The sequence below is a fragment of the Pomacea canaliculata genome, linkage group LG4 (assembly GCF_003073045.1).
Source record: "Pomacea canaliculata isolate SZHN2017 linkage group LG4, ASM307304v1, whole genome shotgun sequence".
Classification (NCBI taxonomy): domain Eukaryota; kingdom Metazoa; phylum Mollusca; class Gastropoda; order Architaenioglossa; family Ampullariidae; genus Pomacea; species Pomacea canaliculata.
Genome location: NC_037593.1, coordinates 10,984,347 through 11,010,807, shown reverse-complemented (window position 1 = coordinate 11,010,807; position 26,461 = coordinate 10,984,347). Strand labels below are relative to the sequence as shown.

At 42.2% G+C, this 26,461-nt stretch overlaps 2 protein-coding genes across 6 annotated transcripts; one reads left to right on the top strand and one right to left on the bottom strand.

Moving 5' to 3' along the window:
• Positions 1 to 76: 76 nt before the first annotated feature.
• Positions 77 to 5,645, top strand: LOC112561738. Of its 5 annotated transcripts, none has more exons than XM_025234398.1 (5): positions 77 to 252; positions 987 to 1,004; positions 1,412 to 1,617; positions 3,452 to 3,594; positions 3,986 to 5,645. In XM_025234398.1, the coding sequence occupies exons 3-5, from the start codon at positions 1,445 to 1,447 to the stop codon at positions 4,273 to 4,275; spliced, it is 606 nt and encodes a 201-aa protein (XP_025090183.1). In that variant the 5' UTR covers positions 77 to 252; positions 987 to 1,004; positions 1,412 to 1,444; the 3' UTR covers positions 4,276 to 5,645. The 5 variants fall into 5 exon arrangements, with proteins under 5 accessions (XP_025090183.1, XP_025090181.1, XP_025090180.1 ...); XM_025234396.1 differs by lacking the exon at positions 77 to 252 and adding an exon at positions 404 to 598 and having other exon boundaries at positions 1,415 to 1,617; XM_025234395.1 differs by lacking the exon at positions 77 to 252 and adding an exon at positions 404 to 598.
• A 372-nt stretch (positions 5,646 to 6,017) lies between these two features.
• Positions 6,018 to 25,284, bottom strand: LOC112561737. Its single transcript, XM_025234394.1, has 5 exons — positions 24,733 to 25,284; positions 12,738 to 12,933; positions 11,891 to 12,186; positions 11,094 to 11,246; positions 6,018 to 10,777 (listed from the first exon to the last, which is right to left on the bottom strand). The coding sequence occupies exons 2-5, from the start codon at positions 12,889 to 12,891 to the stop codon at positions 10,550 to 10,552; spliced, it is 831 nt and encodes a 276-aa protein (XP_025090179.1). The 5' UTR covers positions 12,892 to 12,933; positions 24,733 to 25,284; the 3' UTR covers positions 6,018 to 10,549.
• Positions 25,285 to 26,461: the final 1,177 nt, after the last annotated feature.

Below are 26,461 nucleotides of genomic sequence, written 5' to 3'. Positions count from 1 at the left end.
TGTCATCGACATCGACATCTGCGAATACGGACCTTCATACGTATGAAGGTCCGTGGCTTACAAGTGTGCCTAATAATATACTTGCTAGCTGCCATTTCAAATACCTTCAAATAATAGATTCTAAAGAATTTATTTGCACAAATGCGAAAAGCGAATATCTTTCAGCAAATGGATCCTTTCAAACGCACGGTTGGTGGATCGGCAGAAATGAAAAAGGGTTGTCTGAAAGCGATTGGAGACAATAAAACCAAAGTAAGAGTTTCCTTTCCTGAAACTCGTTGGTTGTGTAGAACTATGAGTAAATGTACCGACCTGACCCTAAGGCCATAATGAGACATAATTATATTATGTGTGAAACAAAATGCTAAAGGGAAGTTACTGCTGTAAGACTTCTTTATGAATAGTCTCTCTTGACTAACTGTCTTGGAAATGGAAGGCTTGCTTTAGCTGCTTTAAGCTAGCCATGTCCTTCTTCGGCGGAAACTTCCGATGCGCCATCTTCACGACCAAAACATAAATAACATAAATAACTACACTTGGTCCGATTCAGTGTTGCAGATGGCCGTAAATAATGAAGAGAGAAAAAGCCTAGATGAATGTAAGAAAGCGTTAAACGTCAGACTTTGATTATGTATTAGACATATAATTTGGATATGTATCAGAGATTTAATGAAAGATTTGAAAATAATCGGCATCAGCACGTTGAAAGTAGTGAGGGGTTTGAGGGGAGGGGATGAAGGTTTGGTACTAAAATTAAAGATAAACGTTATTTACTAGTGCTACACGTAAGCAGTCATATCAGCGGCTATTTTCAAATACTGTTTTATCTTAAATTTTAGGACAATCTGATCTCTATAGGATGCATCTTCCCTTAGAAACAACACTTGTACTAAAGTTTTATGTTGATATTGTAGCTTTTATATCAATTTATTGAAAATTTTATTTGACTTACCAGTTCATTTTGTGTGTGTGTGTGTGTTTTACAGCACAGCTATGCTTATCCGGTAAGTGACAGTTTCAGAGACTTGTTTAATATTTTGCCCAACCGCCATGGGTGAGTCCATCACATAAAGTATGTCTTTTTTTATTTTTATTTATCTGTATTTAAGACACACTCAGGTTTTAAAAAAAAATAGTTTAATAGAAGATAATGATTCCCAGAATCTGAGTGAATAGCTTGCTCTCTTTTATTTAGGAGATAAGATGTTTTATATTTGTAATAAACTTATGCCTAAAACAGTAACTCTTGTAGTTCTTTAGGGACTTCAGAATCAATAAGCAATTCAGTGTAATACAATTATTTTAAAAATACAACTATTATTACAACTGACCTAAAGGAGACATAAACTATCATACCTTGTAATTCACATATACAACAACAAAAACAATTAATCTAGGAAATATTATTCAGCAGGAAATTTGACTGACCTGTCAGTATGGCCACATGAAGCTGTGCTACTTCTTACTCGAAAAATTCAGAAATAAAAGACATCTCTTAAAAATTCCTACTGTCAAGAAGATGGATGTCTGGCAGTTAATAGCCAAGGAGATAAATAAGGAGGGCTGGGGCTTCTCAGCACAGGCTTGCTTCAAAAAGTGGGACAATTTAAAAAATCGGTAAGTGGTGAAATCTAGTGCATTATTTTGCTCTTCTGACTTACCTTATATTCTTGGTAAGGTGTTTATTGAACATTCCATTAACATGGTGCACATATGTTAGATGCCATTCCATTTGTATATTTATGGACACCGTCATGTTTCATGCATTAATTTTTCTTTTTATTGATAGTCTTTAGTTTCATTATATTGACCTTTAACTTAATCTTTGTGAGAATCTGAATTTTGCAAATGCATAAACATAACCCACAGTTTCCTCCAGGCACAGACATTGATGCGTATTCACCAATGCTCACAGAGTAAGCACATAGTTTGAGACAAAAACAAGACATGGTCAGTAAAGGAAGGAATAAAGGATGGCAACAGTTTTGAGAAAGTTCCTGAAGAGAAACAGTAAAGATCTAGAGACAATAGTGTAACAGGGTAATTGAGAACTAAGTAAGTTGTTAAGTGGCTGATGTTGAAGGGGAGATAATTCTACTGTTTTGTTGCATAGTACTGAAAAAGTTGGTGACTATGTTTTTGTTTTGTTGACAGGAATAGTTAGCATGCATTCATCAGATGGAGAGTGGAATTTTCTAGCAGGGATGTATAGGATGAGAAGTTTGGGAAAATATACAGATGAGCCTGTTAAAATGAAAATTAAGTAGAACACAGCTTGTAGAACACATGCAAGAGCATATTGGGTAGCCAGTCCACAGGAAAAAAGGAGAAGATTGACTCAAAGAAATATGCAGGACATGAGCCTTAAAAAGAATTAAAGCATAACACAGCGTGTGCTTAATGCAAACAAAAATGGATAGTCATTTCAGAGAAAAAAAGGAGAGAAGTGACAGTGTGCCTAAGACTTAGCTTGGGAACCCTGTACAAAAGTGGAGCAGATGCATATAGGACCACCATCTGTCAAGAGCAGACTGAATGTCAGTGGCTACTTTAATGAGAATAGTTTTGGTACTGTGGCTAGATCCATATGTCATCTGATATGAGATAGTGCACTTTTAAAGTGAAAATGTTTCAAAGCTATTTTTTCACATTATCATAGACTAGAGAAGAAAAAAAAAAGGAGACTGCGTGGTAGTTGTTATGATGCATCGATGTCAAGCATGCATTAAGGCTACATAGGCAAGAAGCCTGTTAATAAACAGACATTTATATGTTTGTAAAAAAAAGAGAAAGAATATCCAGACATTTAAGAAGTAGGTGGATGAGCAACATGTCTGACGGGCAGGTTCTTGGATGTCCTGAGAATATCTTTAAACAGGCCTCATAGATGATTTGGAATTCAGTGAGAGAATATCCTGGAGAAACATCATTAGAGATTTGTCTGCCACCATTATTAAATCAAGATATGATCAAATATCTGATATCTTGTAGGTGGTGTATTCGCTAAAAATTGACACTAGCTGTGAAGAAGGACAGGCAGGGAGGAGTTGTCACCTTGCTAAATCTAGTCATACGACTACATGTGTTGAACAGTATCTTGGAACAAATGCAATGTTGTCTGGGGGATGGCATTTCACTTTGGCCTGATAGATGTACTGTTCAACACGTTGATTCACTGCAGTATAGGCCTGTCTGTGTTTGGGAATCCAATCCAGACACGTTTAACATGCTGACAAATTTACTTTGCCTAACAGAGTTTGTTATGGATCTCCAAGTATAAAAGTATGCATTTTGACAGGTGTGTCAGACATTGAGATTCTGGAGTATGATCATCCAGAATTGTTATCAATTTCTACATTGATCGAGTATCTTTTGTGCTTGTTATGTATCCCATTTCTGTATAAGGGGAACAGCATACACATTCAAACCTCTAGTGTGTTTTGATTTCTAGGTATAAAATAATAACAGAAAGGCACAAAGCAACTGGTATTGGGGGAACAAGGTGGGCATACTTGGGAGTTATGACTGACATTCTTCAGGAAGATACTTCCATGACTGCACCTGTCATAAACAGTTCACTAAATGGAATAAAAGGTGAGCATCTGTTAATATATATCAACTTCTCTGTGTCCATTCTATTTCCATCATAGACTGCTTTTCCCTAAGGTCGGGCTGATACCAAAGTCTTTCCATGGCAGATAAACAGTTAAGTAGATGCCATTTTTCGTGCTTAATTCTTTAAGACATTACAGTTTTTTTTTTTAATATACTAAAATATTACTGTTGTGTTTTAATTTGTTGTTAAATGATATCATGTTACCATTTTAATGCTTCATTTTTGTTCAAAATATGTGGCTTTAAGCAGGATTGATATTTGCTCTCAGATCAGTGTCAGAAATGAGGAGCAGACTTAAATCTGCATATTTTTTCAGTCTGGTGAGTTGCTATTGATAGTTTTTTTTCTTTTGTTTGTACTGTATTGCAGTTTATGCTAGAAGCAAAGCTGGAGAAAGTGACGAGGAAAATGGTTCAGCTGTTCCCACTGCTGGATGGTCATTTCAGGAAACTGCTAGTCCTGATCAACCTCGAACATCACCTTGTGTCCTTTCAGGATATGCAGAAACACCACCCCGCAAAGGCAAGAAAAGAAAAAGAGAGGAGCCACCAACATGGTTAAAAGAGTTTCTGGAAAAGACTTCACAAGCTATCGACCGACTTACTGATGTGGTTGCAGAACGCAATATGCTGCTCAAGCAGCTCATAGAAAAGTTGTAATGTGGACTAATTATGAGGGAGAATCAAAAAAGTAAAGGCAAAATACGCTTAACAGCTTTAATATAAGTAACTGTGAGCAAGTGAACACATCATTTTTTCACATAGTACCCAAGCAAGACGATGCGCATGTTGTATCCTTCAACTAGCTTCTGTATTCCTGCAGAGAAGTTGTTGGGCTGCTCTGGAAGGCAGGTGAGCGCCACTTTCTTTACTTCTTCATCAGAGGTGAATCTGCAACAGTGCAGTGCCACTTTCAGGAACTGAAGATGTGATAATCATGTTCTGTGGCAAATATGGATTCATCACTGATTTCCAGATGTGCAGCCAATTGGGACATCATTATCCATGTCTTCTTTACTCAAGCAGACCTGTTGATGGGCTGTTGTGTGCATGAAGTTGAAAGGCAACCAGAATGGCCTTTGTCAGCTACATCAGTTCTTCCCTCTTTAAACCTTTCTTACCACTCATAAACCTTTCATTGGTTCATGGTGCTACGTCCATACTGAGCCAACATCCAACAGTGAAATTCCAAAGGGTTCGCTTCCTCTGCCCAAAGAACGTGCACTACAGCATGTTCTTTGATGGTTTAATTTTGCAATGGAGTGTCTGTTTATCTGCCCTTGTGGCCACCTATCAACTAAAGGCTCAGTGAGGCACTGTGCGTGGTCCAAGTCTTGAACAGGCAATGTATTATAATAATTATAAATGCAAGATTTGTATAGCACAAATTAACACTTGTAAGGATCATGATCATAGCACTTAAGAACAAGAACGAGACATGGACAACATACAAAGGACAGAAAAACAAATAACATATGAATGACAGAAGGATAAACAACAGTACTGATGATAAAGAAAAGACATACAGAAAATGCAAAGAGGAACCAAGTAACAAGGAATGAGAGTATCGGTATACAATTTATGTATGTTGTATTTCGCTAGAATCTCTTTGTTCTGGTTATTATGTAATTTAAGATTTTCATTTACTTTTTGATTCCTCTTTGTATTTCCTTTATGTTCTCAAACAGAACATATAAGTTTAACAAGAAGTATTTTCTAAAAAATATTATTGTTGGGAACATGTTAAGTTTAAAAAAGACTTGTGTAAAATGCTGCAGGAAAAATGTGTGGTCTATTTTCAGGAGAGCTATGCCGCTCTCAGAAGAATAATTACATTTTTTTAGGTGTACACAGCAGTCCTAGAGTACATTTAGATTTGGGATAAATTACATTGATGGTGTGTTGAGGGAGGACTGTATTGCAAACAGAAACGCAGTCCAACTACACACTTCAGCTTTATACAAATGTTGTGCCATATGTGACACTGCAGCAGAGATTTTGTGCCAATAAAATCAGTGCGGCATTATTAAGGAGTGGGTTCCAGGCAAAGATGTGCCAGGTCATGTATGTGTGTGTGCTTGTTTATACATATCCTTAATATCCTCACAAGATAACAAATGATGGGGTGAGTGTGGAATGAGAAAGAGAGAATTTGAATTGAAAGAATTGACCATTGACCACTACTTCTTGTGGACAAAATAAAGAAGATGTGGAGGTAGAGGACAAATAAATGCAGATGGAGAGGAGATGGACTGAGAGATAAATGCAGAGAAAGTATCCTAAAAGAAGTGAATCAGAGAATAATGTCAGTGTTTGAGCCATATACAGTAATCACACTTTAAACAAAAAATACAGGTGAATCATTTCGACATTTTTTCTTGCAGATAAATCAGCTACAAGTGTTTGTACAACTGGCACATTCTTTATTGAAATATGAAAATACAGTTTAATGATCAATGTCATTGTGAATTTGTTAAGGACAAGTTCGTGAGATGATCTAGTTCATATTCAGGTTAGTGTCCCAAAGTAATATTGAATGTAAGCTCAACACTGAGTTAGCCATTAAATAGAAGCAGTGGACAAGATGGACAAAAATAGGTGCTGTAGATAGAAGTGAGTTAATCTTATAAATTTTCATTGTTTGTTATGCAGGACGGAAAGGAGTCAACCTCTACTTTTTTGGAACAAATTCATACTGTCAGAAATGGTGAACATGATGATACACAAATAAGTACTAATATAGTAACACAATGGAGCTTACATTTTCCTGGAATGTAACCTAAATGGCTCAAATATAACTTATAGAAAAACTAATATGAACATTAAATGCTAAAATTTCATTCAATCCCTACAGGAGTGTCTATCATAATCCTTTGCAGTTTAGATGTAGATTAACTGCCCTGATTAACAACTGGACATTAATCTCCACAAGAGATGTATTGTCAGGCGTGAGCTGGTCTGTTTATGATATGTGCACAAGAGCCTACAGCAGTACCCAATCTTTTGACAAACACCAGTAGCACATAGAGGTCCTCAGCTAAGGCCAGCAGTGTCAAGGTTAAGGACAATCAAAATTATCAGTATTGATAATGTATACATTATATATATACATTTTAAATACAGGCAAAAGCAACATCCTTACGATCTTGTGTGTAACATCAAAACATAGCATGACAATCAATGTTTGTTTTATGAAAGACAGCACTAGCAAGATTTTCTCTGAGAGAGGTAACTCAAGTAGGGTTAAACACTGAGTAATGACTAGTTCTGCGGTTGAGAGGCACAGCTTTCCATAGGGATTATGTATGCATTTACAAGAAATGTCAAAATATTCTAGAATGGCTTATAGGGGAAGGAATTTTAACAGGAACAAATTTAACATTCCCAAGGAAACATACAGATTTCATGAATGGAGGTTAAGGAAGTCAATAACAAAACCAATCCAAAAGACTGCCCTTTAGTTTGCTGATAAATGATAATTATGCACTCCAGCTGAAGCCAGGAAGGATTTGCTGATTGGATGCATATGAAATAAGATGACGAAAAGATATGGCTTAAACATATTTGGGACATAGTTCAGATATCATCAGGTAATGGTCAACTCAAACAAGGCATACTGTCAAATAGCTGACCACTCAAGGTGTATCAATCAGATAATAACAGCTTCACTTGTGTAGTTTCTGCTTCCTGAAGTTACTCTAAGTCACAACCAGAGCCTTCTAATCACTTTGTTGCAAACTACTTTATCTGACTGCCTTGAAAGTCTCGCTACCTTCAGTGTGGTTATTGTTGGCCACAGTCTGGATAATTTATTTAATGTAATGGCTGGCCATATTGTTCTCTGGCCTCTTTGGTTACCCATGGCCACACTTCTGCTGCCTTCAGCAATTCTTGAGAATGTGGCTATGCTAGGTCTCGCCAGGTCATGAGAAGTTGGTGAGTCCGCCACTGAATGGCACAATCCCCATCCACTTCTCACGATTTTCAAGTGCATTCCGCAAAAGACAAGGAGACCACTGTGCATCTGTCTCCGCCATTATCACCTTGGACCTTGCGATGGTCAAATTGTGGAGCAGTCTGTCACACTTTTTTTAAAGCCCGTGCGCAGGAGTTAAAGGACATTAAGAATAATCTCAAAGCCTAATTTTTTTAAATGTGGGTGCGGCAAAGTATAGATAAGAAAACGGTGAACGTTTGATAAGGGGGGAGAGAAGAATTCATTGCCTTTATCGTTCATCTCTTTCATTTTGTCTTTCTCTCTCTCTAACGAAGCTGTAGTTATACTCTCATATTTCTCACAAGGTAGACACCTGCTTATGGGCCAAAGGGTTCAACAGAGAAGCAGCCAACAAAGTAGGACAGGAAAAAAATGGCTGCATTTATTTGATAGTTTACAACGATGATTTTTCCTTGTCTGCTCGTTTAGAACTGTTACAGGTAGGTCGAGACTTGGTCACCAGTTCACTTAAACATACGTTTTAAAATCTTTCGGTTATGTTTAAGCATATATATATATGTAAAGAGAGAGTGATGGAAAGAACTTATAGCAACCTCCTCCAATCACCATAAAAATTCACAGTGGGAGGTTATGCATAAAAACACAATAAACCTTAGTCTGATGATGTTAGCATGGCTCTTACCTTGTAGATGAAGCAAGTATTATATGCCTTTAACTATTTCATTTATTGCCCAGGAATAATTTGTCATCGTTGACAAGTCGCTTGTAAATCAAAGCTGCAGGTGCACAATATTACACATTTTCAATTGCTTTTGCGTGGATATAACTTATACATTCTTTTATTCACTGAAGTGTGAACATTGTATAATTGTATACCTGTGTTCACACACTTACACATGATCACAGTATAACTTTCTTACGTTTTCCATTCACTTTAGTACAGACAATGCATTTCTTGAACTACTTCTGCACGAAAACTATAACTTACAGAAATTTTGCAATTACCATTGTGTATTTTTAATAAGTTGGGTAATAATTTAGAATGAACATATAAGGTTTTCGCGATTACAGGACTGTAGCTTATACGAGTAACCTACCAACGTGCAAATATTCAAGTGCAGGTTTGTTTAACTCTCGACAGGTTGAGAGAGAAAGAGGGGAATATGCTTTCTTTGTATGTTTGTGCTGTCTGTGTGTATGTGTGTTGTCTCTGTGTAGGATGGTGAGTGAGTGCATGCGTCTGTTTGCATGTGCGTTCATGCTTACATGTCAGTGACCATCGGTTTGCCTGCTTATGAAGATGTGTCATATCATCAAACCACGGACGTATATGGATATATGCTTTATGGTCAGTTGCGTCTTCAGTTTATTGAATCTGAGTTATGGGAAATGGAGGTAGAGGAAAGAAAAAGTATTTAAGTAATAAGCTTAGTGCAAGGTTATGGCTGACTTTAAGAATTTTATCACGGTTCCGGGTATTAAACTGGCGAATCTTTGGCTGAAACCTACAACTTCGCCACAGACTAAGAGTTGGTCTCGGGGAAATGGGGAAAGCAAGCAGCAGTTCAGATTTACACCAATGATCAAACAATGACCGTTCACGATCGTTTCTGTTTTGTTTTTACAGCTTTCCTTATCAAGATTTCAGTTGGTACCCTTTAGAAGAAACGTCCATACCGAAAGAACTTGCACACCCACGATCTCACTCGTCAACACAGAACTGTGAATAATGGCGTGGAAAGAACTGTAGTCTTGCAATACTAAGGCGAAAGATCGTTGAGAGATATACCACAAGTCCTGATACTTCTTTCACTCTGTCAAAATGTCAGTAATACTTCGCAATATTCAAAAACACCTGACTTCAGGGTAACAGTGGGATCATCCATGGGTGCACAGAATTCCAACGCATGGTAACTGTCATTTTGTTATTGCATTGATATCACGAGTGGCTGGCGTAGTCAAGACCTCACAAAAACAAACAAACAAATTGTTGAGGTCATTAATTAACAGTGAAGTGGGCAAACAGTCCCACGTGATGCCCAGAAATGACCAGCCAACAGCCTATTGCTCCTCCAACAAATAGAACGGCGTGTCTGAAACACTTATCACATGGTCAGGGTCGATGCCCTATGCGCTCTCTCAAAAGTTTCGTGAGAAGACGAGAACTGTATGTATAGACACTCGTCACCACATCTCCGCTAAGTCAAAGAGAGAGATTGTCTTATCTGAATCTGACAGCACCGATCAGTTAACCTTTCTGTCCGGGTTGTTACCTTAACCCTGTGGTTTGAGAGGCACGTGCACGTCTCTCGAAACAGGAGCGTTGCGTGTCCACAAAGTCACGTGATGCGAGGACTTCGGTTCTTTCTCTCACCTTTTCTCAAACAAACCCTTCTAACCGAAAGGCTTAGCACAGGTTTTATGAGTATCCCCCCTTTGAGCCGAGGGGTAGGTTGACGTAAGGGTTCTCGTTCGCATCGTTTCCGTACACTGGCTGCACTTCATCGTCTTCGTCCTTCGGGGCTCGCAAGAGGTCCATTGCTATGTAGATGTCGTTGCCGCCCTTCGTGGTGGTGGTGGTGGCGGTGGTGGTGGTGTTGTTGCGGGCCGGCTTGTGCGGACGACTCTGCCGCCTCTGTTCCTCCACAACATCTTGGTTGCCGTACATCTCCTCCGGTTCCTCGTCATCGTCTACAACAACAGGGTTGACCCGGCCGCTACGAGCATTGCCCTCATTGCGTTTCTTCTTGGTCAACTTTTTCTTGGCGCCAACGTTTTCGTAACTCTCGTCTGGAGACGAGTCGTCGTCGTCCACTTTGTCGATGTCGCCACCCTTATGCGCAGTGGGCACGGGAGGTAGTGTCCCCTTAACCGTAGAGGGCGTATTTTTTCCTGTAGCTGGTTTTTCAACATTTATGTAGTCTTCATCTGGGTCATCTTCCTCCACCTTCACTTGTTTCTTGGCGACTTCAGCTTTTACACCCCTTTTCGCCTGGCCGGTAACTGGGCGGTTGCGCTGGCTGCTGAAGGGAGGACGATGTTCACCTGGTACAGGTGGGAGAGGGTCACGACCCCGACGTGAGACCGACTGGTCGGAGCGGCTTTCGGTATCCTCGTATGCCTCCTGTGCCCTGGAGGAAGTGGGGCCTCTCCCAGTTCCTCCAGCTCTTTGTCCTCCGGGTTGGAACGATTCAATAGTTCTCTCTGAAGCAAAGAGTTAAAATAATTTGGTCAGTTCTAAAATTATAATCTGATTGTCTTAGAATGTCTGTCTTAACATTTCATTTCAGTTTTGCTAAAAAAATTCTCATTCAATCTACTTGCCTCTTTAACTTCCCGGTATTGAAGTTAGGGTTAGTTAAAGTTAGGGTTAGTTAAAGTTAGGGTTACCGTTTGGGTTTGAGGCTAACCACAACATGTACACACGGAGAAGACGGTCTGCGCATTTGTCCCCAAACTTAGAAAAGAAAAATCGTTTCTAGGAAGTGTCACTCCTTCGATTATTGCCGAGAGTTCTTACTTTCAGGGTGGGATCACGTGTGTAGCGCGTGACATTGTCGTGACCAATTTGGATGGAGGAGTTGGTGGGTCTCTTCTGATGGAAGTTTTCGTAGGTGGGATCGCCCTGCGACTTGTCGCGCTGGGTCACCAGGTCCGCAGAGCTGTCGTGTCTCTGAACACAAGCACCAATGCAGAAATGTAGTGAACATGTGTATAAGACATCTGCGGGAATCCCACCTCCTTCACGTGCATGCTGGGACGAGCTAATGTCGAGAAATTTATTTTATTTCTGTAAACCTCTTCGAGAGATTTCGTTCACCGTTGTCCAATGTCTTTTTCGGAGCTAGTATATGAATCAGTAGTCTGTGACTTATTTAGTTTAAAGCATCCTATTGGTACACTCGCCTTTAATTGGTCTCTCTCCACAAATTTATGCCTTTTGGCTGATGTAGAAACACACCAGGAGGTGCAGTATATAAAAATAGTTCGCGTGTGTTTGTGTGTGAGAGAGAGAGAATGTGCTGTCAACTGAAAAAAAGTTGAAAGTGTAGTTCCAGGTAAGGAAATAAAGGACTTTAATAAATGAGAACCAGGTGTACGATGTCGGGTTTTTTTAAAAACTGAAATATTCTGTTGTGTGTTTCTTTTATTCTTTGTTTATGAAAAATTGTACTAACTTACTAATATCGCTCAGAAGTTTTTGGCGCAATAAAAATAATTAATGGGATTTAGGTCCCATTGTGTTTAAGTATGCTAAGACAGAAATATATTACATTTTAGTCTCATCACACAGTACAGACAAGAATGACAACTCACCAGGCCACCCGATATCTCTGGCGGTGGTTCTTCTACCATTTCAGCTGCACCTTTTGACCTTTTTCGTCTACACCACCAAAAAACGACGAGAAGCACCACGATGGCGACAAGGACAACTCCACCAGCGACAGAACCGGCGATGATAGCCACCTGGTTGCCAGTGTCAGGGTTTTCCGGAGTCGGACAAAGTGCTGAGGGACTTTCTTTGTTGCACCGCCGGCAGATCAACGTCTCGTTAACAGTTGCGTTGAAGACCTGCACCCGTGATGCACCCGTCGTTGTGTCTGGCACCCCGTCTGCAGGCAAAGAACAGGTGACAAATTACACAAAATAATCAAGCGAAAATAAAATCGAGAATGTAGCAAATTCGATGAAAGAAACACAGCCCTTCTGATTATGTGTATATTTAAAATTTTTCATCCTCTGATGTTTTTCTTCCTTCTTTCTCGTTTTGTTCCTACTTTTTTTCCTTCAAATGGCGCAACGGCTAACCAATTGTCTCAAAGGCAGTCTGAGTTCGAATCTCTTGTCAGGAAAGCTGTTCTTTTTTTCAAAAATAGCGAGTATTGTCAGGACTGGCAATGATATAGTCTTCTTGCTGGACCTAAGTAAGGCGCCAAAGAATTTATTTTTTTGAAGAATTTTATTCCTCTCTCTCTCTCTCGATTTCTCACACACAAGAACGATACATGGAAAGAAAGTGTTGACGACTTGTTGAGTCCACGGTAAGCTATCAACCGTCCACCCAGACAACACTGGACCCCACTAACCCCAAGACATTACAGCAATCCTTCCACGATAGTGCGGACAGGTAAACGAGCCTGCACCCGGCAACTCTGTAACCTACCCGTTTCATTGCTGACTGGATTCGATGGCGCTAGTGTCGAGGTCGTTTGTGTCGATTCCGTTGTCAATGTCGTTGTTGCTGCCGTCGTCGTGGGGCACTGCTGCACACTAGCGTCTGGATAAAAGTCGTTAGGACATTGGTTGTTACAGACCATGCAGATATCGCTCTGGCTGACTTCGGTTAGACATGGCGCCACCTGTCGAACGAGACAAGCATCCGGAACGTGAGACAAGAAAAGTGCGTGGGACGCGGTGGACTCCACAAAACAACACAAAACATGATAAAAACACAATATCACCCAACACACAGAAAATGATAGAAACTATGACAACAAAGCACGGCAAATAATACAAACACAGCATAACACAACACACAGCAAATGATAGAAGTGTGACAAACATGCCACAAAAGTCGCGAGGAACACGAAATGACAAACAGTCCCTCGTGCGGGTGTTAACATGCCTCGAACAGCGTGGTCTTCGCATGCGTTGCAGGTGTTGTTAAACGCCATGTGGTAAATAACATAAACGAAGAAACAAGAAAACGAATGAAAGGAAGAGAATAAAGAACAGGAAGAAATCGAGCGAGTGAACGAACAAATAAGCAAGAAAAAAGAAAGTAAATGAGAGAAAATCTACTTTAAGAGTAAAGTTGTATGTGGCAATGTAAACTTTTTCGGACTAACAGATGAGATTAAGCTAGAAGAAAAAAAATCGTTAGGCATAAGATGGCGGTAAACTCGACTAAACTTCTATAAAGAAAAAAAAAATGCCGCTGATAAGAAACCGATTTAACCAGGTGAAATAAACGATGTGAGTGACGTCACGCAGGTGGCAAAGGTAAAGGTGCAAAGGGCGGTGATTATCAGCTGCTACCGGAGGAAAGCTTGCCAGCTCTGGCTATTAGATTATTTTATTGATGTATTTATTGTAACATTAGAACCTCCCATAGATACTAAATAAATTTATTTTACTTTAAGTCTTTGTTACATTGTTATTGTTGTTTGATTTAAAGTTTACGACCGCTCAGAACTTTTGAATTAAATTAATCTGCTTTAATAAACAAGTTTACCATATGCACCGGAACGTTTCTACTGGGTTATTGAACGAGGTAGCTGAGTATACATTATTTATATTTGGATTTATTTCTGTACAACCTAGGAAGACATTCTGGACAACCAAAACAGAAATTGTTAAGGAATATATTGGAGAAATATTCATTTCTCATCAAAACCACGGGAAGCTGTGATGGTGAGTGTTACTCAGTGGAAATTTGAATACTGTCAGATGCAGAGGTTGTAATTGGATCTGAAGTTAGCAAAGGAATGAATAGCCTTCATGTGAATGAAGTCAGTGGTGCAGGAACATGCTTGGCTTTAAGGTGGGGCAAAGTCTTTGCTGACAGTGAACGGCGTTCACATTCTTGCCTCCTCGCTATCTTTTTTGAGGGGGTGGCTGCCTCCTTGCCCACCTCCTCCCGACACTGAATGGGGTGGGAATGCAGTTCCTAACTGGCAAGAGTCGGTTTGCAGTGAGACTGTTTCGAGCCAGGCTTTGAATGAGTACACGGCAATAAGACAGTAAATAATCTGTCAGAGAGGACACAGAAAGTGGTCTGTGCAAGTTGAAGGAGCAATGAGGGTGTCACAGGTCGCTACGTGTGAGAGCAGAAGAAGTAAATGGTTGAAGAAAGACAGTGTCAATGTCAAGATTACAATTTTTCGCCAAATGTTGAAAATGAATATTTATGAAAAGCTCTTCTGACAATAATAACTTTTTTTAGCTGATCAATGCTCAATGATACAAGTAACGAAAAAGACGATTTCGTGATTTAAAGTGAAAGACCATGTTTTGAGAAATCAGGATTAAAATAAGAGTTCATGCAAAGGTAACCATTAAGACAACTTTGCATTCTTACTTAGCTAGATTTTAATTGTGTTTATTTTCCTATTGGGTTTATTTCGGTTTGGACAGGACACAGGTTCAGGGTGGTGAAGAGTTGAGGTTTGAGTACTTTACTGCACTGAGGTTCGCTGTGGTTGGAGATAAACTTTTACCACTTTCATGGAAATCTTTGAGAGAATGTTACATGTTGGCTTTCTTCTAAGAGTGCGCTAAAGTTTAAGATTTCAATTTGCGATTGTCTACGAAGAAGCCAGACGACAAATGCTATTTTTAGCACATTAGCGCATGCGCACTAGGGCCCAGCAGGCATTGCGCGGGTAAATGGCGACGACCCGTACAGTAGGTGTCGGCCGTTTCCACTGCCTTCACTGGCGCCGTGTCTCCCTCTTATCGCCAACAGCCACTCTACACGCACACACGCACTCACACACGCTACCTGTGGTTACCTGTGGCGTGTCGCAACAACACTCAGTGTGTGCAATGTCAGTCTTGGGTCGTGTTTCCACCTTCTAACGTGCACAGGCCGTTAATGTACAAGCTTTTGTTTTGTTTTCTATTTAGGGGTATATAGGGTCAGTGTTGTCTTTCTCCAGTAGACACAGCGTCCTTGCAATGAAGCCGACCACAAATGTCTTCCTCTTGGTTATTGAGTTCTCAAGTTTACAAGTTGTAGCAGACATTCAGTGTGTTGTCACTGCTTTACTCGCTTGCAAATAATTTCTTAGTGCGCCATTACAGCCATGTTTACTGCCCTACCTGACTTACAAACAAAATAAAAATATAAAAATAGCTGCACGACCTACCAATCGAATGAAACGTTGTGGTGTCCCTGCAACAAGGAAGTAGACAGACAAACCTGTTTTGATTTACCTACTAGCATACACTAGTGGGTGGAGGCAGGCACGGCCACTTGGCAGTAAGCCTGCGGTATTATCAAGGACTATAAAGTGGCGCACACGTGTGATTTCCAGCATAATAATATATTGCAAGCGAAGTGCGTTAAGAGAGGACAAACAGATGAAAGAACAGGTTGCAAAGTTGTCACCTGTGTTATCGCGATTGTCGTCATCTCGAATGTAATGCCGCACGGCCCGACTAAAAGCTTTTATCACAGTCGATAGCATGTCCTAAATCTCTCTTGTTCACCCTGACACCCTCTACCCCACCAACACACGCACACACTTCCTCAACCCCATTCTTGTAGTGTTTCGTATCTTTCCCTCCCCAGAGGAATAAAAAGTCCGTGAAACACTTGAAAACGATTGGCTGTATTGGGTTAAGAAGCTGACCCAACCCCTTTTCTGTTCTTTATAACTTAGTCTTGTACCGATGAACCACTCCCAACACCACCCGACAGACAGAAAAACGAAGAAGAAAAGAGCGAAAGACAGAAATAGAGAAAGAGACAGAGGAATAACGAGAGAGAGAGAGATGCAAATATACATATAAACAGAGGGACATAAACCAGAAATATACGAGGAACAACAATTTGTGATTGCATGACGATGACGACGACTAGACAGACAAAATAAGAGATAAGGGACCGTTGACAGGTTGGTCAGGATATCTCAGGGTACAGCTCAAGTCTACTCTGTAGTGACGTGGTTTCTATTAGTAGACCACGCAACACCACAGTTAATCCTCTTACTTCCGGGCCTCCCCCTTGGTGTTGTGTACGTGCCTTACAAATGCTCCTCCGCGCCCAGAGCTCACACTCCTGCCCCAGTCCTGCCATCGACAACCATCAAGCCTATAAATAACAGTATCTTACAGTTTTTCAAAAACCCACAACACACCTACGCACCCACCGCCTTCCTCCACTCACATACCCAACTGAGCAGTGGTTAAATTTAAATTAAATTAAATTTAGCCTTAAGGTTCAGGTTGTCATCACTGGGTTCAGATCTCACCTCAAGACAAAAGATTTTCTATGAACGTGACATGTAGTTCACAGGGCTGGCGGACTTTGGACTGGTGTTCATTGTTTTTCCCCCTTATTCTACTCAGGCCCCTTATTAACTTCACATCTGCACGCTTTCCTATCAACGACACCCACCAACCGGTCCTCAATTATCGTCGCTGTGACTAGCCAGACCCCGTCTCCGCATTCCTACCTTCTCAACACCGTGGAGGACTTTGTCAAGGGCTACAAAGTTTGTGGACCGCTTGTGTGGGGAATTTACATACAGTCTCTATTTTATGTAAAGCTGTAGTTTGTGCGGAGATGGGACAAAGGTCAGGAGCCGACGATAAGAGGGAGATACCCAGGTGACAAGAGTGGCGTGAGGTGACCGGTGATAGACAATGTCGTTTAGTTTCAAAAATTAAAAAATAGAGCAACTAACGAGGAAGTAGAGGCTCGAAGGATAAGACGACTCTTATTTACACGAGGAAGGGAGATTGGGCTGAGAAAGATAGGTAGGGCACTTTGATCGAGGAAATTAAAAAAAAAAAAAACTTCGTTGTTCGGTGACTTCTGATGTGTGACTGTAAAGGAAGAGTTCCCTCCTGTACCCTCCCTCTTCCTCCCTTCTTAACAACAACCATCTTGTGCTTGCTAATTATTTAAAATTTGCCTATCGTCCATAGTGACAATTGCTGGCTCTTTTGAGCGATGACATTATTTGCAATAAGGATGAGAAACCTGTTTATTGAGTGGTTCAGCGTGTTATTTTTTTGTCGCACAGCTGTGTGTGTGGGCAGCAGCTGCACTGCGACAGGTGACAGCAAATGCAAATACTCTCACCTGCTTTTGCGATTTGTCTCATGAATGTAAAGGCATCCTACCTGGATACATACCTACGCACCTATTCACCTACCTATGTGCAGCAGCCAGCGGCAGGTCCAATGGACGAGCGTTGCGGCAGCTGCGCGGGGAATCCCCCTTTCTTCCCGCTGACGCTGGTGTCGAGGTCACGTGGTGTCTACCTCCTCGTCACGTTCTCCCCACCGCCGCCCGCATGCCCACCCCGGGCAACATGGACACTCAGGGGCTACCATCTTGTTTCAAAGTCAACAAAGCTGTGTCCAGGCTCCGCAGCTGTTGTTTTACGGAGCCGTAGTTACAAGGCGGTGGCCATGATGCCGAGGTGAGGGGATGGAGGATTGGGTAAAGGAAGAAATGAAGTAGTTTGGAGTCTGTAACCACGACAACATTTTTCCTTGAGTTCCTGATTTTACACTGGAAACTTCCTAACTACGGTCCCAGTGAGTAAAGTGCCCGAGCACCATGCTCTGAGCTTTTCACCGTCCCAGCCGCTTATTTGTAAGAATCGCCAGGGTGTCTGAAAGGCGAGTGAATACACCTCAGACCATCTTGAATTTCGTCACTTTGCTGTGACTTTTGAAAGACACAACGGTACTTCCTGTCTCCTGATTCTCGCTAAACCCTGATCTCGTTATGTCAACGGTTCTACCATCGCCCTTTGTCTCGTCATTCTCTTCTACAACAACGACAGTTAAAATTTGAGGTTTGTGTAGTCCTCTGGAGGAAGCTAGGTACAGCAGTACTGGCGATACACTACAACTATAATTATCCAAGCTAATCAGGCAGTCAATCCAAACCCAGGAGTGAATCACAACAGGAATTGAATCATAAGCAAAAGTAAGGCATGGGAGAACATCTGGAACTAAGTTTAGCAGTTAACAACTTCTAGAAGCCAACTCAGAATGCGGGGGACACCCCAGGAACTAATTTTGACGAATGGAAACAACAAAGCAGCTTCAAGCAGGGGAGTGGGATCTCGCATTTAGTTTCTTGAATGAAGGTTCTATGTCAGCTCGCGGCAAGGATCACGACCTTTGCACTGGAGCCGTAACACAAGTACAGCTTCCTGTTCAACGTATTAGATGACTTCACCGTTATCATAGATAACGCAGTAGAGCGTGGGCCACGGGTCACACCTCACCGCAATGCCACCCGTGTCAAATCGACCTCAGGACCGAGCGATGACAGCTTCTACATCATCATCAACCTATTCAACTGTTTTAACATCTTGTTACTCTGCTTCACCCCTTAGTGGCTAGTTGCGGGTCACGTGACCTCATCTTGCACAGGTATGATTTCCTCACTGTCATCTTTTGGAATGTAGAGATATCGCCTACAATGAGGAGGTGAGATCAGCAGGTAAACAGTTAAACGAAAACGCAAGAAAACTTGTCAGCAGGGTAAGATGTCGACTTAGTATAAAAAGAAACCACTTAGCAAGAGAAGATGTTAGATTAACAAGTAATGTCAACGTCGAGAAAGATAATGCGACTTCCCCTCGAAAAAAAAAAAGGTCAGCTTGACTTAGCAAAAATTCAGCCGTAGCAAAGAAAAGTCGACTGAGCAAAATAAATAAAGTCAAGTTAGCAAGAAAACACGTCAGAGAAGGAAGGAAATTAGTCAACAGTTAAACTAACGGATGTTGGACACGTTGCTCGACACTCAAACACAGCAAGGGGTAGTGGAGGTGGGTGGGCGATAGAAAACCAAGAGAAGCCAACAGCTACATCGAGAAAGCTGGAGGCAAGAGAACTACACGGAGGGAGACAGGAAAATACAAGAAGACAAATCGACTGTCCTCGAGAGCATGCTGACTCGTTGTGAAAGCTGCTCCTGACTGATTACAGCAAAGCGTTAGCGCCACTTGTTTGTTCAAACCGTTTCAAACCAGGAGGAACAAAGGTCACAACTTTACTTTTTTTTTTTAAAATTTAATTATTCGCCATCATCATCGTCTTCTCTGTATTCTGTACCCTAACTACTACTCGATGCCCCTTGACCCCCACAGCCTGTGTATAGGACCGTGTGGGCAGAGGCCATAGATCATTGTCACCCTCGCTAGGACGTCCTCCACGTGGTTGTTGAGAACAGAGCACCAGCACGTGGGCGTCACGAGGACATTGCCAATCCCTGGTGACGTATCGCCTGTTCTAAGTAATGAGTGTATTTTGTAAGCTATTCAGCACATGCGCAATGCACACACGTCGGTGGTTAAAACGGAAATGGGGTCAGCTTGTTAGCCTCTTAGTTGAATTTTAGCGAGACACAAGAATGTAAAGAGATTGGTGGAAAAGATCACTGTTGTGTTGTAATAAATGAGCCGAGTTTAATCAGATTCAAATTGAAATGTGTGACAACGGCTCTATTCTCTCCAACCGCTCCACCCTTTCTGTTCAGGTTCAACTCATTCGATCGGGAAAAATGTGCTGGCGATAGTAACAGCCAATAAATCTTCTCTCGTGCAGCGCGCAAAGGTGCATCTAGTGCTTCAGTTTCTTGTCCCTGAGATCGAGGGCTAGATGTTAACAACCATGACTTTTCCTTACCTCGTAAATAAAGATTTGTCATGTATTATTTTTGTCTAAAATAGTCAATTTAATGTTTGGCTCCGTGTCTATATAAACAATGTAAAAATATTCTTTGATGGAATCAATCTTAGAGATCATACCCAAATTAGCTCCTGAAAGAAGCAGAGGATCTGACCAGGGTGGACATCAAAATACTTCTTCGAGTAGTCTCTTAATCATATCAAAGCAAAGCCGTCCTGTTCGTTCAGTGGGCTGCTGTGAACAGCCAACAGCTTTTAGCACGTGATGTGTTCAGTGCTTAGTGTTAACTGATTCATTAACCCATTCATCACCAGTCACAAAGGTTGTTCAACATGTCGCAACTGCCCCGCCTACTGATGACCGTGTCGTGTAACGGGTCACGCATCACCGCCCCGCGTGCCGCTAGTGTCACGGTCTCCGCTTTACCTCAGATTCTCCTTTCGTAAACATACGGCAGACATGCACTGATAAACAAGAAACATCACTTCAAGGCCAGATGAGGGCTTTGTCCGACCGAAATAAATAAATATTTATTTTGTGCAGAAACATCAAACATCATGGATACGGTTTCAGACTACGAAGATAACTGCGGTTAAAATCTTACTGAGCTGCAGGACATCGTTTCTGCTTCTCATTAAAAATCTTCTACAAATCAATAAAAAAAATTTTTTTAAAAAGTAACATCGCAGCATACAATGCAGAAAAAATTATAACATGTGGCTCATAGAAAATGTATGAGACTCATGTCTTTCACCAGGGTACCCGTGTATGTCTGACATACTGTGCTTCTAAGCTGGCACCTCCCCTATAGTCCGTTCTGGAAGGCTGGTCGAGTGCCAAACACTTTTTCCTCACGTAACTGTATTTTATTGGTAATGACATCCACCAATAGCTAACGACTTTGTATTATTCAAATACTTTTCATTAAACTTCACTTTTAATACCACAAAGTTTCCCGGGTGGCACGATAACCGTATGGTATGTGTATGTAAGGCAAGAAAGGGAAAGAGAGGGAGAGAAGAACGAGACCGCCAAGTAATGGAGATATTCACTCTTGCAATGTAGTCACAGCGCTAGTAGACAGGTGAGACTTTCCAAAGAAGTGCAACGGAGCGACGCCGAAGTTTCTCGCGCGCACGCTGCACATGCAGGTGGTCGTAATCAACAAACTGGAACGACAGACATGGGATTAGTGTTCAACGTGTGACACAAGACCTGGCATGACATGACGGCAACCGTAGCATCACGTGGGCCACTTGCACGTGGAGGCGACGCCGAGCATCAGCACGCAGGTGACAGGGAGGGATGGACATGTAATAAGTCGCCATACAGCAGCTACGGCGGTGTGTTGGGCTTTGAAGCTGACCGACATTGCGCAGTGTTTGCTTAGGTAGGTGGAGCCAAGTTAGAGAAGGAAAAAAAAAAAACTACCTGTGACGAAGGTAGGTTGCTCGCCAGGTAGGTCACACACGCACACACGTAACGTCACACACCACTACGTCGCTTCCTCACGGAACATTTCTATCACGCTCGTCGCTCTGTACCTCGTCACCAATAAAGACAAGTTTATTTGCTCATAAACCAGGAAGTTAACGGACCGTTCGCACGAATATCACTTTACAGATATTTCCTGTTCCTAGATCACGTGGCAAATAAATAATACTTGCTTCAATAGCTAGCTAGTAATAAGACGATCTTTCCGAATGAATATCTACAAATGGAATTCAAGACCATCACATATAGATGTTCATGAACATGTCGTCTGAGTGAAATGTCGGCAGCTGTCTGTGCGCATTTAAATATTCTTCAAGTTTGTTCTCTTTCATCAAAAGCTGACTATTCTGTTTACTCAGCATTTTTGAGTTAACCGTTTTGTTCTACTTTCACCGGACGGTGCCAGGCTTCAGTGAGATCGGGGGTAAGTAGGAGATAAATGAGAGTTTTCTTTCTCCCTCGCAAAAGATCGGGAAACAATTCATAGCTGGAAACTGAATCATGGATGTGATCATCAGACATCGCGACAGGTGGCGCCACAGGACACTTTAACATGCAGGCCTTGGCCAAGTTGAAGTGACTTGTAGTCCGAGTCGTCGTGAATCACCCAGTCCTTGTCGCCACTGATGACAAGATGGCTTCTGACTGCAGCTCACGCTCACTGCCCCCGCCGTAGTCAATCATAATTATTGTCTTCAGGGGAGGGAACTAATCAAACCCATCACTGTCTCCCCCCCTCCTCTCGTCTTTTCACTGTCAGTCTCTCCTCCCTCTCTCCTGTCCTTCCTCTTCAATCTCTGTGCCACCCATGCGTGTGGGTGTGTGTATTCAACCAAGCGCGTGCATGCTATTCTTGGTGCCTGCTTCACGTATTTACACAGGACAGCGAGTGAAGACTGTGTGAGCCACGATGCTGTTGACAATATTCGGGGGATGATGCAGTGGATGTTTTTTATTCACTACTACCCCCTCCACTTCTGTCGCATCCCCACCCAACTCCTTTCACCTGGTTCAGTGTTTGCTCACCTTTACATCTCTTGCTTCTTTCTCCCTCCCTTTTTCCATTCACCGCTGACACTCAGTGAAGCGCGCCGGTATCTTTAAAACTATTTTGCACCTGTAATACCTTTCTTATGAACCTTTGGGAGGGAGGGAAGAGGAAGATGAACAAGACTATCATTCGAGAACTTTCGACATTTTGTGGAGGGGGCGGCATCAGGGGGTCGACATGCGTTTTCCAAGCCGAAGAGGAGGAGATGGACGGACCTGAACTACTTTCTACCGCGCATGGGCTGTGGCTACAGGTGCGAGCAAGCAGTGTATATGTGCGTCTAGGTGGGTGTGTATCCGGGAAGCTTTTTTTTTCTCCCTCCATAACAATCCCAATGAAGGAAGCATTCGGAAGCGTGACATGAGCGACCTTAACATTCCACACAAACCGGAACTTTACTTTCAATCTTTCCCTCGACAAACAGAACTATGAAAGTCCGGTATGCCGCTGCACTGAGCAACAGGTAAGGTGTAGGAAGAAGTGCATACATTTAACGGTGTAGAGCTGGCAGGCAACATCACCTGAGGCCTCTAACAACCGAGACAACACTCGAGGGGCCATAAACTATGTGAAGAAGGTGAGCTGAGGTCAGTCTGGGCGTCAGGGACCGCATAGCACGGAGCTTACCTCCAGCAGTTTGTATGAGAAAAGCAGTGTTTGAATTTTTTCGGGGTGAAGGGGAAGAGGGGGTTGTGGGTTGTTTTCTTTTTCCTGAAGATGAACGAAAAGAATGCGAGGGCTGTGGTAAAACGCTGCATTGTAAAAATCAAAGCTTTAAATTCCTATGATAATTTTTTTACATTTGTAACCAGTTCTTCCTCTGGCCACCGCGGTGTCCACCAGCATCCAAGATACCTTGAGGACAGTCTTAGATATGGTGTCGTGTCTGGTCACATGACCATATGATGCCGTTCGACTGTTGACAGTCCCTCGTACTAACTGATCAGAAGTTACTTATATTTTACCAGTCTCCGGTGTTGTCTCCATTGTTTTGGATCTGCGGCAAGTTCACCTGGCACCATTACATGATTAAATGTATGCACTTATTAATTTTTACCTGTGGTTTGGCACAGCGTTGTACCAAGGCTTCATAGTTCTAATGAAATGATTGAAAGCGTAAGCGCCGAGTATCAGGGTCGCTGAGGTCACTCTTTCGAAGGTTTCAAAATTGCTCCTTTACTGGGAAGTGTCACAAACAACAAAAACAAAAATAAAAAACCCAAATTACTGGTCGGGAGGGACAAGTACGTAGACGACTGAAGTAGGAGTAAGACAAGACAGAGAGTGGATGTCATTGTAAACTCTAATCGCGAGGCCTGACGAGAACAGAAAAGCGTGACTAAGACGTCAGGTGAGTCAGAGCATGAGACTAGCAGAAAGACAGACTGGGGCAGACAGAATGACAGAGATCCTGACATGGACTAATAGTGTGTGTGTGGAGGTGTGTGTTAGTAAGAGAGAAAGAATGAATAAGAAAGTGAGTATAAGGGAAAGATAACGAGAAAGTGCAATTGAGAGTGACAGACACAGCCAGGAGAGAAAGAAAAAGACAAAGGTTAGAGATGAAGGAGAATGAAAACGTCTTAAGGGTGGAGACAGACTGACCGACAGAGACAGAGAATGAGACAGCGGTGGACAAAGAGTAAAATGACAGAGCACCATAGAACAGAATAGAAGGTGGGAGAAACACAAGAGAGAGAGAGTGAGCGAAGGAGAGAGAGAAGTACTACAGTCACGAAAGGCAGGCGGCTCATTCAAATTACCAAGGGGGCGGCCCAGTGAGTAATATTGGATTTACCGATTCTACCCTCCACCCCTCAAAGCACTTTCCACTCCATAGCCCCCCGCACACTGTTGACGAGAGAGAACGGAATGGTGGAAGGCAGGGACGAGTGTCAGAGCGTGTTTAGTCTTGACTCGACCCCCTCATGTCACACAGTCCACCCCCACACTGCCCAGTCACACAATCAGCAGCATCTCTGTAGGAAACGAGGCCAAGGCAGGACACACACACTCTCTTTCTCTTACACACACACTTGCAAATACACTGACACACAATGCATACATCAACACACTGACACACAACAAACACACAATGAAAGACATACAATCATACTAATGTGCGCGCACATACACCAACTGATACACACTCACACACAGACATACATACAGATACATTCACACAGATACATAAACACACACACATAATCCTATGAACTTGCACACTTACCTGTCCAATGTAGATAATCAAGATGAAAATCCTCAGGTAAGAACTCTCGGTCCCATCCTCACAAGAATGTCACAGTACTTCCACATGATCTTTTCTTCTCCTTTTCTCTCTCTTCTCCCCAGAACCTCACAAATTTGACTCCTAGTTATCCGTATTTCACATCTGTGCACAGCATTTGTCTCTCCCACGCTGACTGTCAGCAGTCATTACATAATTACTGACATGTAGACGAGACAGGAGCAATGGAGTGCCGCGCCTGCCGACCTCTGTACGGTAGTTCTGTTGGTGACTGGTGGACCTACCATCTCACACACAGACTACTGGTGTCTTGACGGAAATCCCCACTACGTGTGAGCACATCCTCTAGTCACGGCGATCCTAGACTCACCAAGCAGGAAGTAGAAACCTTGCGCCGTCAACTCTCTACTTGCGGCGGCCCTCGTCAGCGCCAGGGGTCAGAGGTTACAGTGGCTGAACGGAGCGCGCTTGCGTGGTGCGTACCTGGAGACACTGAGAGGGGCCTTGAGACGACTGCAGGTAAACATCCGAGATTCATACATGCGGCCTAATTTTATTATTTATTTGTTTGCAAGCGTGGAGGTGGGGAAGATCCTTCACTACATGCCAGGCGACGAGAGAAATAGTTCATTAGTGTTTGGTGATGGGCGATACCATTAACCCTCGTCTTCTTCTGGAATGGTCAGATATGAAGCCTGGCATTCGAGCAGCAAGGATAAGAGAGAGACAGAGAGAAAGGAGGGAAGAGAGGGAGGGTAGGTCTGTAGCTGGCTCAGGTAACTGTGGTCAAACCGGGTGGACAGTGGAAAACTGCGCCGTCCAGATGACAGTGACTTTGGTAACACCTTTACGCACTCAGTGATAACTTGGAGACATTTTTTCCCACTTTTTGACACTTGATGACTGTTGACGACACTGGGCTGGCACCGAGGACACAAAGAACTCGTTTTGACATGCAATGACGCCTTGTGAACCTCCGTGACTGCCACACTTTGTGACAAGAGGCTCACCTTTTGACAGTCGTTGACACGTGATGACATTTCGTCATACTCTGTGACTTCTTTACACAATCGGTGACAATGACACCTGATGAATATATGTGACATCATATGACAATGGTAAATACTTACGATGCTGGATACTTGGTGAACAACACTTTCCGTCACGTAGATCACGTAATGACGTAAGAGAGAACTAACTTACCAACGAACATTTTTCACCGAGGTCTTAAAATGTAAAGCCGTTAAGTCTGGAGGCCTCATTGAGGATAACACTGTGTAATGTCCACAAACATTGCATGTTATTAAATGTCAGTGACACAGTTGTACATAGATACAATTGTCACTCAAATTAAAAACAGTTTCTTGACACCAGGGATAAAAATCACGAAAAAATGTAAACCATAGGACTGTGTATTTTTATTTTATGAGCTGTTGGTACCCCCTTCCCTCACTATTAAAGACTTCTATAATTTATGTTTTGGAATCTTCTTACACTGGATGCAAAATACTGCCACGTGACACTTGGGAATATATAACGACACTTGATGACACGGATGGATGACCACACTCAGATCAGTTTACCTCGCTTATGTTTGATAAATAAAATAAACAGGTTGTGTTATCGCCCACCACTCGTCTCTACAATGTGCCACTGATCTCTTGCTGTTACGTCACAAGGGGGGAGGCAGCCATCACCGACAGTCTTGACA

What these genes read in the sequence shown, in the direction of transcription:
- LOC112561738 (XM_025234398.1), top strand. Translation starts at nt 1,445, where the DNA reads ATGAAGCTGTGCTACTTCTTACTCGAAAAATTCAGAAATAAAAGACAT. An exon ending in TGGGACAATTTAAAAAATCG is followed by an intron (nt 1,618 to 3,451) that starts GTAAGTGGTGAA and finishes TTTGATTTCTAG; the next exon opens with GTATAAAATAATAACAGAAA. An exon ending in TTCACTAAATGGAATAAAAG is followed by an intron (nt 3,595 to 3,985) that starts GTGAGCATCTGT and finishes ACTGTATTGCAG; the next exon opens with TTTATGCTAGAAGCAAAGCT.
- LOC112561737 (XM_025234394.1), bottom strand. Translation starts at nt 12,891, where the DNA reads ATGGTCTGTAACAACCAATGTCCTAACGACTTTTATCCAGACGCTAGT. An exon ending in CAGAGATATCGGGTGGCCTG is followed by an intron (nt 11,247 to 11,890) that starts GTGAGTTGTCAT and finishes GCTTGTGTTCAG; the next exon opens with AGACACGACAGCTCTGCGGA. An exon ending in CACGTGATCCCACCCTGAAA is followed by an intron (nt 10,778 to 11,093) that starts GTAAGAACTCTC and finishes TCTTTGCTTCAG; the next exon opens with AGAGAACTATTGAATCGTTC.